Source organism: Octopus bimaculoides, chromosome 4 (genome assembly GCF_046866305.1).
Source record: "Octopus bimaculoides isolate indiv1 chromosome 4, ASM4686630v1, whole genome shotgun sequence".
Taxonomy (NCBI): domain Eukaryota; kingdom Metazoa; phylum Mollusca; class Cephalopoda; order Octopoda; family Octopodidae; genus Octopus; species Octopus bimaculoides.
This window is the reverse complement of record NC_142931.1, coordinates 84,543,754-84,564,451: the sequence shown is the minus strand read 5'-3', so window position 1 is coordinate 84,564,451 and position 20,698 is coordinate 84,543,754. Positions and strand designations below refer to the sequence as shown.

The window sequence follows — 20,698 nt, the reverse complement described above, 5'->3', positions numbered from 1 at the left end:
TCTCCGTGTTTTTCTCCTTGTCTCCGTATTCTTTCTGTTGAAGAGCGTAGCTCGAAACGTCAAAGTCTTTCCGTATTCCCGAGCGTCATACTAATATATACTTTTGTTATTTACACCACCTGTCCTCGTCTGTTGTTATTATTTGTATATTCTCCCATATATATATATATATATATATATATATATATATATATATATATATATATATATATATATATATATATATACTAGCTGGTGTACCTGGTAATACCTGGGGGGTAAAGATGTTCTATTGAAACGCCTTATTACTCTGATATAAGAAAGAAATTTTGTTATAACTGCCACAAAAGGTGTATTTTCCGTCATGAAAAAGTACAAAATCTGTCAGCTGGAGGAGGCAGAGATTGTTGGAGGTTGGCAAGAGAGAAAACTATTGTTTTACTGTGAGAAAAGTGCTGCTGAAGTGTTAAGTGAAATTTGGCAATCGAGGATTGAATCCATGCTATGCCTGCATGAAGCCACTACAAATATGTTGTGGAAAAAAAAAATTATCTACTGTCATTGAAAAAGTGTAATTGTAAAAATGCAGAATTATCAAAGTAATGGGCATTCAAAAAGAGTATGTATGTATAGAAATGTATGAATGAAGAAATTCAAATTAAGGAAGTGCAATAATAATGTTTAGCAGTTCAAAACTGTAAGTAGTTTGGCTGATTGTGAGAATCAAATATTGATCGCATCGCTAAAAACTGCAAGTAGTATGGGTTATTTTCCTTGGGTTATTTAAATAAAATATTAGTAATATGTAGTAGATAGAAGGATCCATTGGATGGGCCCTATTATCAATTTTTTTCAACAATTGAAGTATGTCATGAGGTTTCCAGACATGAGTTCTACTCACGTGTCAAATAAAGTAAAAAAGTGATATTGTTTGCAAAAATTAGAAATTGGACACAAAAAAAATCAATATTCAAAGTAATCGAACACAAACAATGAAATGGGCTATTTCCCTCGAGTGTTTTAAAAAGAATATTGTGCAGGTGATATGGCTTATTTCCCTTGGGTTTAAAAAAAAAAAAGTTATATGAGGTAGATATAAAGGTCCCTTCCTGGGGCTGTAATATCATTGTTTTTCAACAATCTAAGTATGTCACAAGGTTTCCAGACATAAGTTCTACTCATGTGTCAAGCTTCATCAAAATCAACAAAACGATGTAAGAGGAGTTATCTAACACCACAAATAAACACACACCGATTTTCCACATATGTAGTATATATAATATATATGTGGACCAAAGACTCGAGGTATTTCGTGTTGCAAGACAGTGTAGGAGAGAGAATAGTGATGTTGTAGGAGAGAAATGTGTTCGCATGGATGATGGTACGCTTGCACTAAATGAGGATGCAAAGAAAGAGGTCTGGAGATGCCACTACGATAGATTGCTTAATAAAGAGAATGAATGGGAAAAAGAGAGCCTGCCGTATGTCGACCCAATAGAGGGACCAGCTATCCGAGTTGATAGTACCAGGGTAGATAAAGCAATTAAGAGTATGAAGACCGGGAAAGCCCCCGGCCCATCAGGAATCACTGCAGAGATGCTCAAAATATCTGGCAGTGTTGGCTATAGCCTAGTCACCCGTATTACGAACCAGGTGATACACGAAGGAGTCATACCCAATGACTGGTGTAGCAACATCATAGTCAACTGCTACAAAGGTAAAGGTGACGCTTTAGATACAAATAATTACAGAGGCATCAAGCTGTTAGATCAGGTTATGAAAGTTACAGAGAGGGTCATAGCCCAACTAATTAGGGAGCGAATCAATTTAGATGAGATGCAGTTTGGGTTCGTGCCAGGTAAAAGCACTACTGATGCCTTATTTCTAGTGAGACAGCTGCAGGAGAAATACCTAGCTAAGGATAAACCTCTGTACCTGGCTTTCGTTGACATGGAGAAAGCCTTTGACAGGGTCCCCCGATCCTTTATCTGGTGGTCAATGAGGAAACTTGGGATAGAAGAATGGTTAGTGAGAGCTGTGCGAGCTATGTACAGAGATGCTGCCAGTAAGGTGAGGGTTGGAAATGAGTACAGCAATGAATTCCGGGTAGAGGTAGGGGTCCACTAAGGTTCCGTCCTCAGCCCCCTCTTATTTATCATAGTCCTCCAGGCAATCACAGAGGAGTTCAAGACAGGTTGCCCCTGGGAGCTCCTCTATGCTGATGACCTTGCCCTAATTGCGGAGTCAATATCAGAACTAGAGGAGAAGTTTCAGGTGTGGAAGCAAGGTCTAGAATTGAAGGGCCTTAGAGTCAACCTAGCTAAAACCAAAATCCTAATAAGTAGGAAGGTAGATAAAACACAAACCCCTTCAGGTAGATGGCCCTGCTCAGTATGTAGAAAAGGAGTAGGTAGTAACTCTATAAGATGTACCCGGTGCAAGCTATGGACACATAAGAGGTGCAGCAACATCAAAGGCAGGTTAACTAGCAAGTTAGTTTTTGTTTGTGGCAGATGTTCAGGTGCAATAAAGACTGTAAACAAACAGGAAACAACTTCTATCTCATTCCAGGGTGAAAAACTAGAGGTAGTCGATAGCTTCCGCTATCTGGGCGACCAAGTTAGTAGTGGGGGTGGGTGCGCTGAAAGTGTAGCTGCTAGAATAAGAATAGCCTGGGCAAAGTTTAGAGAGCTCTTACCCCTGCTGGCGACAAAGGGACTCTCACTCAGAGTAAAAGGCAGACTGTATGACGCATGCGTACGAACAGCCATGCTACATGGCAGTGAAACATGGGCTGTAACTGCTGAGGACATACGTAAGCTCGCAAGGAATGAAGCCAGTATGCTCCGTTGGATGTGTAATGTCAATGTGAATACCCGTCAGAGTGTAAGTATCTTGAGAGAAAAGCTGAACATTAGAAGCATCAGTTGTGGTGTGCAAGAGAGACGATTGCGCTGGTATGGACATGTGATGAGAATGGATGAGGATAGCTGCGTGAAAAAGTGCCACACCCTAACAGTTGAGGGAACCCGTGGAAGAGGTAGGCCCAGGAAGACCTGGGCTGAGGTGGTGAGGCAAGACCTTCGTACATTGGGTCTCACCGAGGCGATGACTACTGACCGAGACCTTTGGAAATGTGCTGTGCGTGAGAAGACCCGGCAAGCCAAGTAAGATCGTTGCCAGTGCCCCTGGACTGGCTCTTGTGCGGGTGGCACATGAGATGCACCATTTTGAGCGTGGCCGTTGCCAGTACCGCCTGACTGGCTCCCGTAGGATTTTCGAGTGAGATCGTTGCCAGTGCCCCTGGACTGGCTTGTGCGGGTGGCACATAAAAGACACCATTTCGAGCGTGGCCGTTTTCGTGCGGGTGACACGTAAAAGCACCCACTACACTCTCTGAGTGGTTGGCGTTAGGAAGGGCATCCAGCTGTAGAAACTTTTGTTCCGACTCTTTGCATGCTGATTCCAACACTTGCAATGACGTTGATGAAGCTATACTGGTCCAAGTTGGTGCTCTTTCTTTTGGATAAACATCATTGACATGTATATGTATAGTGTGTTTGTGTGGTGGGTGTCTAGTTGTGAGTGCATTACCCAAAATACATTCTAGAGATTATTATTCATGTAGTGTGCATAAATTTGTATGCTTCTCTGCATTCATACATCAAGGGATGGAAGTATCTATTGTAATCCTTCAAAAATTGTATTATTTTGAATTATTACTTTGTAATAACATTAAAATTGTTTCATGATAAATTATACTAGATTTTATTAATTTTAACTGGTATTGTCTCTTGGATTTGAAATTAAAATTTGGAAAGAATCATGGATGGTATATTTTTGTACTTACTAATCTGAATCCATAAAAAGATGATGAAATGGTCATTATTGCTACAAAAAAAAATCATTATTCACAAAAATGCAGGGATTGTATATTGATACAACAGTATGTTCCTATCTACCTACTTTTTGTGTCGTGTAATGAAAGAGTAAGAAATAGTTGGTTATAGTTGTGGCATTGGTATAGATAATGGTGAATAGTGAATGATAGATTGTGACAGAAGCAGAAAACTCTAAAAGTGAGAAGTTGAGTAAGAGTGGAAGTAAATGTCTGGAGGAAAAGCAGAAAGTAGATAGTTGGGATGGTGAAAGTGATATGGAAATTGAGAGAGAGAAGGAAGACTATGAATATGTTGTTAAGATTGTAACATCACTGTGTCTGTAGTCATCTTATTCTCACATGTATTTGAAATATTTTTTAAGTGTAACTTAGTATATAAAATAATGATATGATTAGATGGAAGCATTATGTTCATGTAGTGAACTATTACAGATATCTTCCATATACATATATCTTTTTTGTGTGTGTGTGTGTGTGTGTATATATAATGTCAGTATGTGTGTGCATATGTAAATACATATTTCATGGTTCTCTCGTAGCATCTACTCATGTTAAAGTTTTTTAAATAAATATAGAATTTCCATGAGTACTGCTTGTCAAAATTAGCATATTAGTATGCTTTCAACATATATTTAAAGAACAATGTGAATTGGACTATCTGTGTTTTGGTTTTGCAGAATTACTGTCTTGGACTGTAACATAAAGGATACTAACATATGGCAACACAGACAACTTTATATTTAGTCTCTTTGATACAGCTGCATGTTCTCAATACGGTGTCTCACTAATGGTTAATATAACCAGACTTCTTGATGTCACATTGTCCATACTTGAATCAATATTCTATATAATATGCATGTCTGACTGTATAGGTCTTCTGTCTCAGAAAAAAAAAAAAAAGGTTTTTTTCCCCCATTGTAGTGAGAAATTTTAGTTACTAGGAGTTGACACAAATACAAACTCCTAAAACAAAACTGTTTTAAAGTTGTTGCAGTAAGAATTATGACCAGTTATTGAAACAAACCCCACTGAACTGAAAAATTAATTCTATTTGGATATAATGGAAATTCACCTCCATCTTTGTGTGTGCGCACATACAGAGGCAGCTAATTCTATATAAATCATAGAGCCAATCCAGGGGTGGTTCCAGGTGTGGCATACATTTAAAAGAACACAAGTGAGGTTTAAAATTTATAACTATCATCAGGTAAATTTTAAACATGTAAATAGGCAAGGTAAAACCAGATGATGACCAACTATCATGTTGAACAAGTGATATTTTAAAAAAGAACAATCAAATTTATAGAGAAAGTGAATTGGTAAATGGATATTCCTAAGAACAACAAAGTCAAAGCAATCCTATTTTTCATGTGTATATATATATATATATATATATATATATATATATATATGCCAGCATGGAAGGCAGACGTTAAAAGATGATGGTGATGATTTTATATATATATATATATATACATATATATATATATCATTATGCATTTGTTTTCCATGCTGGCATGGGTTGAATGTTTTGATAGGAGCTGACAAGTTGGAGAGCTATAGCAGGCTTCATTTGCATCTATGACTAGATGCCCTTCCTAATGCTAATCACTTTACAAAGTGTACTGGGTGCTTTTTATGTGGCACTAGCAGGGTCACCAAGTAGCTTGGAAGACAGACTTCTCATTGGAGAGAGGGAGTGGAACCAAGTGAAGTGACTGTGAGCCAGATGAGAGATTAGAGTATAATTGAGAGACAGATAGTTGTATTATCTCCTTGTGTCATCATTTCTCTGCTTTATTACTAATTGAAAATGTGTTTCCAAAGAATGTGTTGATGTATTTTTTGATAAAGTAAGTTACAGTAACCAAAATTTTTAAAAACAAATGTGAAGTGTGTGTGTGTGTGTGTGTGTGTGTGAGAGAGAGAGAGAGAGAGAGAGAGAGAGAGAGAGATTTAAATCTTAGTGAGCTGAAATATTAACTCTGTACCATTTCTTTGTTTCTTGCAGATAAGCGAAAGCTAGTGTTGAAGAAAGTGGAACCATGGAATAGTGTTCGAGTTACATTCAATATCCCTCGTGAGGCAGCTGTACGTTTGAAACAGTTGGCTCAACAAGGTCATGCTGCATTAAAGGAACTTGGAGTACTGGCTGTGCAAATTGAAGGTGATCAGTTGATATCACTGACTATTGCTGGTCACAACAATGAACGAACAGAGTTGGTATTCAAGAGCTCATCTCCTGCTGCGAGTATGGCTAATCCCTTACATGACCAGATTGCACCAAACCAGGACACTGGTAGTCTGTCTACCTTACCAAGCAGCAAGAAAGATGTTAATAAATTTATTAGCCCTGGAACTTCTTTGGTGGACTCGATATTGAACTGCTCATCTCCGGCTAGTGAAGTCTTTAGGTCTCCCAATGTGGTGGCATCATCGTGTGAACCAATACCCTTTAGACCAAACAGTGTGATCAATACCGTGTCATTCTCGCGTTGTTCGACGTCGACAACTAGTTCAGCTTTACCGCCAGGTCGCAGCCCCACTGGATACCCTGCTTCGCAGAGTCAAGGTTTATTGTCCTCTCCAAGCACCAGTCGCAGTCCAATTGGTCAGCCTGGTATCAAATACCCCTCCACACAGAGTTTATCCCATGCATCCACCACAACCAGGGCAAGTATGACACCAACAGGCTTGCCTCCACCCCCTCCCTATCCACACACTACAACAACTGTGAACAATGTGCCTCGCATGTCGAAGCCAGTCACTTCCTCCAGTCCCTTACTGGTTAACTTGCTCCAGACAGACGCTCTATCAGGTCCCTTTAATAATCTGGCCTCTAGTAAAATGCTCCCCCCTCCAGATGCCAGTCCACCTAAGCGCAAACGTCGGCAGAGAAAAATAAAAGAGCCGAAGAACCCAAACACCCAGGTTTCTGTTGCCGGGGATGGATCTCTTCAGATCACATCTAATTCTCCTCTAATGTCATATAATGTTTCCTCTTCGCTAACTAGTAGCACCAATACATTGTCAACAGCTGTGGCTAGCCAAGGCATATTATCTGCCCCCAATGTTACCTGCCCGAGCCCTACATTCAACCCAAAAGACTATAGTCCCGTTTCTGCAAAATCTCAAAGTTCAGATATGTTAATAAATGAGAAACTTTCTGTTGATCACAAGAGAAGTGATGCTAATACACTGCCTGCAAATGTCCAACATTATTCTGCAGGAAAATCTGGGCAGATCTCAAATCTTTTGTCAAAAGACTCCACTACAGGGGGTCAGCTAATCAATCCACATACTGGCCATTTAGAGTCAGTGAATGAAAATAGCCCTTCAAGATCTGACAGCCTGCAAGACCTAATCCCAGCATTGGATACCCAATTAGTTAGAGGAGAATTGATGGCTGGTCTAAAGTCTAAGTTACCTGTAAATAGTAAAGAATCTGAAAGTGGTAGTCCCAAGACACCGTACACCTGTTCGAACTCTCTCCCTAATAAGAATACGTATATCTGTGATAGTCTTGGACATCACACAAACACAACTCTATCAAAACCCATAAGCCATGGTCATATACAGCTGGGTAACATTAAAGAACAAACCAATCAATGCGTTGGACTCAATGGTCAAAATTTACTAGGTCATTCAAAAAACAGCCAGAATGCATCAAACTCAGCTGTGGCGGCCTTTCAGTCTAGTCATAGCAAAGACGGGAGCAAGTCAACTTTACACAATCCTTCAGCAGAGCATGTTGATAAAAGGTTTGCTCACTGTGGTGTTGATGTTTCAGAGCAAAGCAAAACAGAGCCAAGTTTGTTTTCTCCACTCAGGAAAACTTCAGCAGGGCAGACTGGAAGTGCACGCAAACAGAAAAAATGTGCTAACAATGCTCCACGGACTAGTAAAGCTGACCGAGCTTGTGGCTCTGTGAATATCCACTGGGCTTCTGATAAGCACAATGTTCCATTCTATAAAAGTTGTTCTGACAAAAGCAGTACGTCGGGTGGCAGTGTTGCCAGCAATAATTCAGCTGTCTCATCACTGTCAAGTGGGTTGCATCAGAACACGTTGAAAGCACATCAGGTTAAGATTCCAGCAAGTGAGAAAACGGATCGGTCTTCTACCAGTGACAGCAGCAGTAATACCACCTTCAGCACCACCACTACCACTACCACCACCACTACCACCACTACAGCCACCACTACTACCACCACGACCACGCGTGATACTACCACAGTGGAGCTAAATCAAATTCAAGAGAGTCCTGACAGCAGTAAAGTAGCCTCTCTCTCGGATGCTGAATCTGAGAGTTCTAACCAGAGCAGCCTCACAGGTTCCGTAGCCATCACTTCTACTCCTTTCTCGGATAAGGACACTAATGTTAAAAATGTGATGTCTTTGAATAATGATTCTGGTTTGGGAAGTGTATCAGAACCATCTGATTCTCCTTCAGAATCAGGAGATAGTGAAGTTTTGAAGTCAAATCAGATTAGTCAGAAATCAAACTGTAAGGATGAAAGTGGCAAGCTTTTTGACAATAATCTGTATGTAATGCAAGAGATACCTACAAACTATAGCTTTCCTAGTAGTAATGTCTTGCATCAGCAAGCTGTTAATTCCAAATTAGCTGCTACATTACATGCAGTCAAGAACAGCAGTAGCAGCAGCAGTAGTCTAGCAACAGGTTTGATTAGTGTTCCACAAACACACCAGTCTTCAGCTGCTCAGCTACAGACTACTGCAACAACTGCTGCAGAGCTGTGCACTTCTGCAGTGGCCAATAGCCATCTGGGGCTGCCCACTTGGACGACAAGCATAGACAGTAGTGGTAGTTCTGTATCGGCTGCTAATGCAGTTGTCAGCACAGCTCTGTCCCAGTTTGCCTCACCTGGCAGTAAAGTTCTTGCTCCTAATGTCCTCTCTACACACAACCCTTGTTCTTCCTCTTCCTCCTCCACCACTTCTTCTTCTCCTTCTTCTTCCTCTTCTCTATCGCACTTGTTACCTACTAGTCTGCACAGTTACTTCACCACCTCAAATTCTGTGCTCTCTTCAGCAACTGCATCAAGTGTCTTTGATTCCAAACCATTTTGTGCCCACCTGACAACATCTCAAGGTATGTATAAGTGTCTGCCTTTGAATTGTTTATATTTTTAATGTTTTTTAAAAAAATAATTTTTTTTTTTTTGACTTCTGCCATTTTAATCTATATTGCACAAGTAATGTTTGGAAAGAATTGAAGCAAGGTTGCTTTGTGATTTGTTTTGTTCCTGATATAACATGTCCAGTCATTGGACAGTTTGTTTTGTAAAGGTTATGTCAGTGGCATTTTTTATATTAAGATTTGTTTACTGAAAAAATTTATCCATTAGACTTTGGCCAGACATTTGTTTCATCATAGTTATCTGATACTCAGTTTAAGTTATTGAGCATTATATAAACTGTGACTTGGAGAAATTGTTTAAAAACAAATTCATTCTCTAAACATTATTTATGTAAAGTTGCTTTGCTTAAAAATGTTTTCTCAGTAGAGTTTTGAATTGTTACTAGGTATGTTGAAACCTAAGGCCAGTCAAAGCATTAAGTAGTTTTGATGCATTATTAAATCGTTTTCCTTAGTTGCACCATCACCTACTCAATCTTTTTATTTATGAAGGAAGTAGCAGTTTGTGAGTCTGACATTTGTTTGACTGTTAATAATTTTAGATTAAAAAAAACTCTCCACATTTTTAGCATGTTGGTAAGCATGTATTGTAGGTTCAAATTTATTGTATTTCCGATAAGAGTACATAGTTCTATGTCTAGCTCATCTACTTGTGGGTAATACCTAGTAGATTGTTATGAAATATTTTTATCTATTGAGAGAGTTAGTGGAAAGCCGCAAATGTTTCACTTAGATGATTACTTGACATTGTCTTTAACTCAGTGGTCCACATTGTTATTAGCAACTCAGATATGTAATATGGTAGTTTCCAAATAAATTCCTGAGTTATAAATTCAAAGAACCAGTTTTCTTCAAATAACCTTCACTTTCATCTAACGTCCTTTACTGAAATGCTTGCACTTAATAATCTTCATCTTATCCAGTAGTCTGCACCAAACACCCTCCACCAAGCATCAACATCTGACAATCTAAAATTGTGCAATACAACATTGCAAACACCTTGCTGAAACTAAAAAAAATTTTATGATTTGCAGCACTGCATGAACACTGAACGTCCACCATTTCAAATTGTACCATAATCAAATTAGATAGAAACTTGCATTTGTTACATAGATATCATAAGTGATATTCATAAACTAATAGGGAAAAACTCAACACTTAGAAATACAGTTTTTCAAAACAAAGCATATGTGCCACTATCAGCTGTCCCACAAGGTTTCAGACCCTAGCTAAATACTTTAACTCTTTAGTATTCAAACCAGCAATATTTGGCCCAAATATTTTACCTGTTTTATATTCAAACCAGCTAAATCTAGCCTTTCACACCTACCCTACTATGTCATTCTAAAAATAAACATTCACATTATCGAAATCTCAAAGCTAAGAGATAATGCATGATTAGTTCAAAGCAATATGAATAAATATGTGTTACATTTGGCAGTAATCTGAATGCTAAAGGGTTAATACTCTCACAAATACCATCATTAGGGAAGATTTTAATGTACTCATGATTTTGAAAGTATAAGTAATGAGAGTTAGCATAATATCATTGCAACTAGACTCCCTTGATATCCTAAATAATTCACACCAACACGTGCAATTTACCAACTCAACTACGACAATTACACTAGTGTGACAAGCCATATCTTGTAATAACTTAATCCTTTGATATAGACGAGTGTGTTTGATTGTGTGCATGATGACATTAGGAACTAATCCAGACAGAGTAGCTGCAATAGTCAGCAATCAATGTTCAGATGGATTGCCAAAGCAGGAAGCCTAGCGGTAGCACTGAAATCTCTCTCAAATCACACCTTATCTTATAAAAGTGCATATAGGATAATGTGGTTCTGGGTTCCTTGCACAAAGAATGAAGATAGAATGATTGTGACAGGAATGTCTTTGTTTATAGGTCTGTTTAAAATGGATTGACCATATGCATGATGTCAGGAACAGCAACATAATGGATAGTCTGAGTATCAGGATGTTTAATCTGGATAGGGTGGCTGAAAAAAAAATCTGCAACTCATATTCAGATGGACTGCCAGAGCAGGGAGCTTAGAGAAAGCAGTAAAATTCCCCTGAAATCACTATAATTACAACAACTCTTTCTCAGACATTACTGTCTTCTCCCACTGTTAGTTACACAACTAATTAGCAAACAGTTCTCCAAATTTCCTCTAACTACCTACAAGTTATCATCACAACACACTTGCCTGTCAATAAAGAAAGAAAGAAAGAAAAAAAAAAAAGGACTTTTATAAACTTCTAAAAAGCACAGTGGAACAAGTTCTGCCAAGAAATATTCAAAGTTTTTAGAGTTCAGCAACACCATAATTAACATTATAGGCACTCACACAACAAAATAATTATCGATTCACATTAAAAACCATATTCAACAAAGAGCAAAGAAAATATAACCCCATTTACACCAGAAATAGTCAGCGTCATTAAAACCACAGACAACCTCAAACAATGAACCAAATTCATTCGCAACTGAAATAAAACTTAGCACCAAATAAATAAAGGAGCCCCCCCCCCCCCCCCCCCCCAGCAAAACAAACAAACAAACAAAACAAAAAATAAGCAATTAAACTAGCAAACATATGTGAGTAAAAGGTTTAAAAAACTAAAAAAAAAAAAAAAAAAAAGAATAATTAATACAACAACAGTTACATCATGCCCCACTCTGTGTTACAATAACAACCTCAAATAACACCTAACAGATATTTCTTAAATGTCAGCCATCAAAAGCTACACTAAATTATAAGAATACAAAATGAAAAATATGTCTGTTCCACAATTTTTATCCCTCCTTTCTTTCAGGTGCACAAAGTGCAAGAGGGAAATTTTAAATGTTGAATATTTTGGGGCCAAACAACACTTTCAGAACTTGCAATTTCCCAAATGGAGTACTGCAATGTTACTGACTCTTTTCAGCCTATATGTACACAACTTTAGTACACCACCATAAAACATACAAACTTTGTAGATATATGATGTCACACATACATATACTCTCACCATTCTCCAGACACTGCTGCACAACTACTATTCTATTTAAATCCTCTAGGAATTTGGTTTCATAACTACTTTGAAGTAGCACCTACCAAATCCCTTGTTTCCCTTCTTATTAAAGACATCAGAAAACATCAAATACTACCAACACTTATACTAGCAACATAAATATATCTGGTTCACAAAAGACTAAAACATTGGAGTTTACATAACAACTCCACTATATTGTATTAGCAGATAGTAAAGAAAGCAAAATAACATGTAAACATACTTAGAACACACTTAGGTACCGTATATGACTAACAGAAAGAAACCACAATGATGTACACACATCAGATCCATCGTGGGCTATGCCAGTCTCTCCAACAAAGCACAATAGCTATAAAGAACACAAAACAGACTGCTGTGTAATATAAGTTTGTACATAAACCATACCTGTAGACCACTGGCATATTACAACTAAAGTACTATAAATGAAAGGCCATCTGAATATGCAAGAGCTACAGTTTGTTACTGCTGGAGGTTTCAGTCCCCTGTCACTACATGAAAAGCCACATCCCGGCACCTTAACCCCAGAAAATCCTAAAACACATTCACTTGGTCTGGACAAGCATAAAGAACACTTACACACAGAAATAGCTGCAACATCAATAGCCTCTATAGCCCAAACTCATTGTTGAGATACATATCACCAACAATAAATGCTGAACAGCTGTTACACTGTGCCAAGTCCATCTTCCCTGTCTCCACTGTCACCATCATCAGAATGTGTGAGTGTAAGAATAGACTTGACAGTGTTGAGAGTACAATATGATTCATCACTGAATCTGATAGTATGCAGCATGATCGTCAATTTGACAGAAGTATAGTAGGACTGAGAAGGATTTGTGTGTCTTTGAACTGCTTGATGAAGGCTAACCTATGGTTATACTGTAATGACAACCTTAGCATCAACGGCCTTCACCTAGCATCCTCTACCCAACAACCTTCATCCAAGAACATTCACTCTGCAACTTTCATTGGCTAAACTTCATCTAACAACCTTCACCTCACAGCATTTTCCCAACAGCCTTCACCTAATGACTTTCACTTAGTAATCTTTACTTAACAGCCTTAACCTAGCAACTTCACCTAACAGCCTTTATTTAGCATGACTACCTTACAACTTTACTGAGTATTATCACCTAAAAACCTTTAGCAGCATTCTCTAAAAACATTCACCTTGAGGTTTTCCTTAACAGACTTCACTCATTAACTTTACCCACCAACTTTTATCTGGCATCTTTACCCAACAATCTTCCATTAGTATCCCCACTCAATAACCTTTACTTAGCGTCTTCACTGAACAACCCTCACATAGTATCTTCACATAACATCTAATTACTACATGTTATTATCCTCATTATGATGTTCTCCGTTATTCTTATCCCATTATATCCTATGTTGTTATATCCAATCCTTCACTGTCATTATCTGTTGTCATCTTTTTAATATGACATTTGGCTTTATTGTCATAATATCTATCGTTTTCTTCACTGTCAACATTATCATATGCTTCACTGTTATCCTGTTTATTCTTTTGTTGTTTTCGCTTTCTCTTCTAACTTATTGTTTTGTACTCTTGTTTCTTTTACATTTCTTCCTTGTGGCTTTTTCACTGCTTTCTTTCTGTGTAATTTTCCCTTAAGATACAACCAATATTCAAAATATCTTTAAAAAATTCCTGATGGATTGAGCTATTAGAAGTTTTGAGAAAAAGGTTTTTTATAGCAGCACAACAGTGCTAATAGTTCCTATCCTACCGGTATTATTGGAAATAATTTTCTAGTGTCATGAATCAATTATTTCAAAATTTAGTATTGTGGAGTACAAGGAAACTACACTAGTGCTGGTTTCGTGATAAAATACACCCATAAAGTTATTGAGAAACAAGTGGAAACATTGTAGGCTTGAGTGGATCCTTGCTATACTTTGTTAAGGACATAACCTTTTTAGTGCTGGTGTCATGATAAAATGCATCCAGTACATTTTCTAAACTAGTTGGTGATAAGGAAGGTAGAAACTATGCCAAACTTAACATCCAAGTTAAACATAGTCTCCTAATTCTTCTAGTAGGATGATAACTCTGAATAGGAACCGACTTGGACTCTGACAACCCATCCAACCCATGCCAGTGTGGAAAGCAGACGGAAAATGATGATGATAATGAAAGAATGATTTTCAATGAATGATTACTTCTTTTATATGATAAATTTGCTTTATCAAAAATTTTTTCTCTTATCCATAAATCTTTTTCATTTTAAATTGGTCAGTCATTAGGGCACTCTGTCAAACTTAAAAATTTGTTGCTCACTCACATCTTAGGTTATGTCATGACACATCGTGAATTAACACACAACTGAATGCCTTTCTGAAATACTCAATCAGTAACCGCTTTATTAAAACTAAAATATGCATCATAGTAAGTTACTAATTTTCCTTGTATGGAATAAGTACTATATAGAGGTAAATTATAGAGTAGGAAATTATATAGAGCAGAAACAAATTCCCAGTGAAGAAATGAGTTTATAACTGGGTATATTAAAAATATAAAATTCCAGTCATTTTACATTTGCCTCTTTTTTCCCGCTCTGATAATGGATTGGATGAGTTTCACAGTGTCTCATCATATGTCATAGATCTTCATCTGTTGTTTTTCCATGATTTAATCAACTGTGTATATTATTATTATTATTATTATTTTTTTTTTTGGTGGGGAATGGACAATTATAAATAAGTGCCCTTCATATGACCAACAACTTTACAGCATGAACTTTCCCTCTCTCACTGTGTATGTGTGTGTGTACAGGGTGCAGTGAATAAATTGTTGTCTAAATTACACAAAATGAAAATAACACTGACATCTCATTTTAACAGATATATTTACCAAAATTACATAAAAATATCTTGAAATGCTAAAGAGTAAATTTATTCAATAAAGTCGCCATTGGCATCAACCATGGCCTCCATACGACTTTGGAATCTCCTGCAACTCTTCTGGACAGTCTCCTTGTTTAAGTTGGTGAATGTTGCCATAATCCTTGCCTTCAGTTCATCTTTGGTATTACAAGGAGTTTTGTTGGTCTCTCGCTCAACTGTGCCCCACACATAATAATCAAGGGGGTTGCAGTCTGGGGAGTTAGGTGACCAGATGTTAAGGGCGATGTGGTTACAGAAATTGTCTGACAGCCATGACTGGGTTCTCCTGCTTGTGTGTGGCATGGTGCTGAGTCCTGTTGCAAGACATAGGGTCTTCCAGCAGCCACCCTCTTGACCCAGGGCAGCACTACCTCCTCCAGGCACTTGAGGTAGGCCTCCGTGTTGAGTCTGAGCCCGTGTGGGAAGATGAATGGTAGCATAACGTCACCATCACTAATGATAACTCCAAACACCTTCGTAATTACCATTAGACTCATCCAAATCTTTCCAAATCCTATATACTGTCCTCACGTTGACACTCAAAATTGGAACTTCTGGCATGAATACCAAGCAGTGTAGGATGTTGTTTCCAAATTTTTGACAGAGTGAATTATGTCATGCTGCTGTTTTTCTCACAGATGGTGCTCAGTTGACCCTACTATACTGTGTAGTCAACAAAATCAAAAACAAACAATGTGCATGTGGGAAAAAAAAAAAAATTGTGACAATTTACCCATCACACCGTGTATGTGTGTGCCCAACTTTAGCCGGCATGAAAAATGGGTGTTAAAGATGATGATATTATTCTGTATATCTTACTCAATGTGGGTATACTATAGAAAACCAGCACTATACATCTATTTCAGATGCTTTCTCAAGACACTGCAGTTTAGTGGTTTTTTGTGGTATATCCATGTTAAGTAAGGCATAGAATGCTATCCTGAACCAGTACTACTTCTGTCACTAATAAAATGTATATATAAGGCAAATTGGCCCAGCTATTAGAGCATCAGATAGATTTTTGGTATTAATTCCAATTCTCTATACTCAGGGTTAAAATATTTTCCTTTTGGGGCCAATATAGAAAGTACCTTTCCTGTACTAAGATCATTACTTCTCTTTATGGAAAAAATAGAGTGCAATTAATCTAGTTTAAAATGCCTAAGGCTTACCATCTATTATGATGGTGCTTCTATGACTCCACTTGAGGTTTCATGGCATGCGTGTGTGTGTGTGTGTGTGCGCGTGCATGTATGCACACACATACATGTGTATATGTGTAAGTTTGTGCTTCCTCCTCTTGAAGTTAGATGATAAACGTAAATGAGTGTTACTGCTAAACATGTGGTTTCATTTATTTCCTATCATCCGTAAAAATGTCTGGTCATGACGAAATATTTTGTTTGGAAGCAAGAGAGAGTTGGTGGCCAGAAGGGTATCTGGAAAACTACCTCAACAATTTCCATTTGACCCATGCAAGAATGGAAAATGTGAATGTTAGATTGATGATATGTATGTGTGAATGTTTACATTTTGCACTGGACTACAATTGGTGAAGTTCGTCATTATTTTCCTATCAACTAATCATGTGCTAGCTCCATGCTGTTGAAGACATGTAGAATGAAAAATTACTTCCCCCAAAAAGTAGACAAGGGTTAGTGACATGATTGTTATCTGGCTGTAAAATAATGTTTCAGTAAGATGTATATGTATTCATTTAATTTTTGCTAGCTAGGGAAAATGGAATAAATGAATGTTTAAAAATAGAAACGATAAATTTTATTTTGGTATATATATAATATTAAACATTATGACAGTAAGACTGGAAAAGTGTCAACCTGCTGAATGCTTCGGCACGTATAATGCATCATTTAACAAGTGAAAGTATTTCCATGTACATATCCCTGGATGGTTTAATATGTTTTTTTTTCTTTTAGTCTAAAATTGTTGCATACTCACATACATGCTCTTTCAATGTAAAGTAGTATGCATTATAAGCTTGCTTGTAGTTTCAGCTACAGTCCACTGTGATACCGTAAGCAAATATGTCTTACTATAACTCTGGGATAACCATTGCCTTTTGACTATGCATCATTCACATTTTCCCTGACTATACATCATCCACATGCAAGTTACACACCACAAACCAAACCTCTACTGAGTTTTCTCAGTGGAGCCATGTCAACTTTGTCTTTTTTGATAGAAAAAGAAGTAAAAGCCTCAAGCACTACTCATGTTAAGAAAGCACCACTACACTACACACCCTTTAAATATGTGGCACTCAGAACCTTCACAGATGCTCCAGATGCTAGATGTCATATTTGCTGAGGATCTCTTATGGTGAAAATGTATTTTTAGCTTGGTTAGGATCACATCCCAAAAACTAGCACTTCTCTTTGGGGCCAGAAGATACTTCAACCCTTAACAGTTGCTCTTACTTTTGGAAGGCTCAAAAGAGCCTACAGTGGAGTACTGTACTGCTATCTTGGAAGGTGCTGCTGTTTCCTCCGTAGTCATGTTAGGTCACACCTGAATGATTGGCATGGACACATTCCACTCTCTAGTCCACAAGTGTGCTGTTTCCTTTATTTTTTTCTCTTGCTACAATAATAGCTTCTGCTTCTCAGAGTTGGCTGGTCTTGTACTCAGGCACTGTCAATCTGCTAGTTTCTCTACCTCATCATTCTTATTGCATCTACCACCAGCCTGCAATAATCCCCATGGCCAGTTCTTTCCAGAATATCAACCGTCTACAATTTTTTTCTCTGTGTCTTTCTTGCAAATGTTGACCTGTGCAGTCAAAACAAGACATTGACAGCATCCATTGCCCCTTCCTCCAGAATCGGAAAGCTTTCAAAATAAAATTATAAAGAGAAATATGTATGTGTAAATTATTGAATTAGTTATTAAATGTGTATCCCATATTTATTTTCCTCAAATCAGAATATTTCAGAAAATTAACGTTAAAAGTATTTAGCAAATCCAAAGCCATAAATTTTTCACAGCAAGGAATTTAATTTTATCTCTTCAAAAGCAAAGGGTGAAAGGCTAAGTCAACATTAGCATTGGCAGAATTTGAATTCAGAACATAAAAATGTTGCAGCTAAATACTGCAAAACATTTTCTCTGTTGCTGTATTCACTCTGCCAATCTGCAAACCATATTATAAGTTTCCAGAACTTTTATTTTACAGCAGCATGATTAACTAAGAAATGCAATCAGTTTTGGTGATTTTCACTTATTTTATTTTATTATTCAAAAGTTGTGGAATTTGCTTAGAGTTGAACACAAGTTGAAAAGCATTACAGTATTTAAATTCACCTTGCTTAAATTGAAATCCTGTCAGCATGAACTCTATCTCATAGGAATCGCAATTAAAAATGTAAATTATACTCTCTCTGTCTATATGTGTAAGATATGCACAGCTTTGTGGTAAGAAGTTTGCTTCACAACCACATGGTTCTGGGTTCAGTCCCACTGTGGTGCACCTTCAATAGACTCGGGACTACCAAAGCCTTGTGAGTTGATTTGGTAGACCAAAACTAAAAGAAGTGTGTGGATTTTTTTCCCCCTCCCCCACCTGTCAGCTGGGGTTAATTTGTTTAGCTAAAATTCTCCCAAGCGATATCCTAGCATGGTTGCAGTCTTGTGGCTGAAATAAGCAAAAGATAAAATAGTACTAGACTAGATTTAAAATTGTCTGAATACATCCAGTAAAACATGATGTTGATTGGAGACCAGATTGTGCAAATTGTGGAATTGCATATTGAACATTTTTTTATCTTAGGAAATAACAGGTTATAATTTTTCAAATTATTAACATGTTATAACCACATCTCTTCTCTCACCTGGAAAAAGGAGAAAAATAAATGTCCCTCTCCCATTTTTTGTCAAAAAGAAATCATTTGTTTATGAAAGACTTGGGGAACGTTTTCAGTAACTTTTTGCTAGTCATTGTGTTGTGCATGTTTATGACAATTGACATTACTTTGTTTCGCTGACTTGAATGATCTGAATTGAAAATTCCATCATAGTTTAAAAGAGTCATGATCATTCAAATTGTCCAGCATTAAACATATCAACTGAAATAATTTCAAATTGAGTAGACTCACACACACACATGCATGCACATGCACGCATACAAATAAATTAGTTCTAGATCTAATTAAGCAAATGTATAATCACAGGCATTCTATCCTATCATTTGTTTGGAGATTGCATGTCTAGGATTACTACCAGAGGGAACATAGCAGAAGGCAAATAGAGGAAAGGGAAGACTTATTGGCATATTACATGCACATCATACATGTTATAATGAAAATAAGGATGCTGTTAAGCTGGTAGTGGTGCCATTGGTAGAGATATTGGTTTATGAAGATGGGAATGACATAAAGTAGAGTTTTTTTATTATTGAACTCATCTTCATCTATCTTCCATGCTGGAATAGGTTGGATAGTTTGACAGGATCTAACAAGCCAGAGGACTGCATTAAGCTCCAATGTCTGATTTGGCTGGGTGCTCTTACAAATACCAACTAATTAAGAGAATGTACGGGGTGTTTTTTTTTTCTTTTTGACACTGGCACTAATGAGGTTGTCAAGTAATTTGCAAGACGAAAGAAAAAGACCTCCCCCCACTAACTGGGACTGTAGTAGAGAGGAAGGTGTCTATGCAAAGAATTGAGAGACTAAGATATGAAAGAGGGGAAGAACAAGTGTCTAGTTATAGAGTAGATACATAGCTACCCTGCATTAAGAGTGGGTGTGAGTAGCTGGAAAGAAGAGTGTGTTCTTAAGATAGAAGAAGGTGAGTATAAGAAAGAATACAGAGTAGGTAGATAAATTCCTAAGAGTGTGAGGGAAGAGTGACAGATAGTTAGAGATAGTGGTAGAATTTGAATATAGTGAATAATGAATAAAAGTAGAAATGGTAAATATCCATATGGAGAGGAAGGTGAAAGAAGCAGGAGTGACTCAGAAAGGAGGAGATGAGTGGTAGTACAAGAAGAGTGGAGAACAGCAGTATGATAAAAACCTGTAGATAGATCAGAAAATAAGGAGAGAGATATATGTATAGTGACAAAGATGGACGTCAAAGGTACATAAGTGAGAGAGGGCCATTGACAGCAAATATGAGTGATTTGATAATAGTAGCAAATATGAGAGGGTGTAAAAAAAATGAGGTATGGTAAATTATAAAAAGTATCTTGGTGAGTTCATTCACTTTAATACAATTATCTGTCATCTGCTAAATCAAACCTTTTACATCTGTTAACCAATTATATTATTCTGCTCCTGTCTATATATAGTAATGTTCTAATTATGAAATGAAATCACTGGCATAAAGTTTGCATTATTCATAAGACTGATAACTTACCGAAGAAAATTGAAGCTGTAACCAATTTATATTACAATATTTAAAGATGATTGTTAAATAAATAAATGTTATTAGTATAAGTATGGTATATGCATTCTTTTATTCATTTCGTATTTTACTTACTGGATTGCAATGCTGCTGGGGAACTACCTTCAAAGGTTTAGTCTAGCATATTGACTCCACTACATATTTTAAAGTCTGATAATTTTGCAGATGTGCATTTGTTGAATTGCTATGCATAAATGTTGGTTTTAAGTAGCTTGAATTTAAGCATGTGCACACACGACTGGCTTCTACTCAAG

At 37.2% G+C, this 20,698-nt stretch overlaps 1 protein-coding gene across 8 annotated transcripts in view; it reads left to right on the top strand.

Annotated features, from left to right (window-relative positions):
- Positions 1–20,698, top strand: part of LOC106875131 (uncharacterized) — a 99,440-nt gene that overhangs the window by 65,631 nt on the left and 13,111 nt on the right. For all 8 annotated transcript variants that reach the window (XM_089350892.1, XM_014923118.3, XM_014923119.3 and 5 more), the window contains one exon: positions 5,892–8,996. In XM_089350892.1, coding sequence (XP_089207018.1) covers positions 5,892–8,996 — 3,105 coding nt within the window. The remainder of the gene's footprint in view (positions 1–5,891; positions 8,997–20,698) is intronic.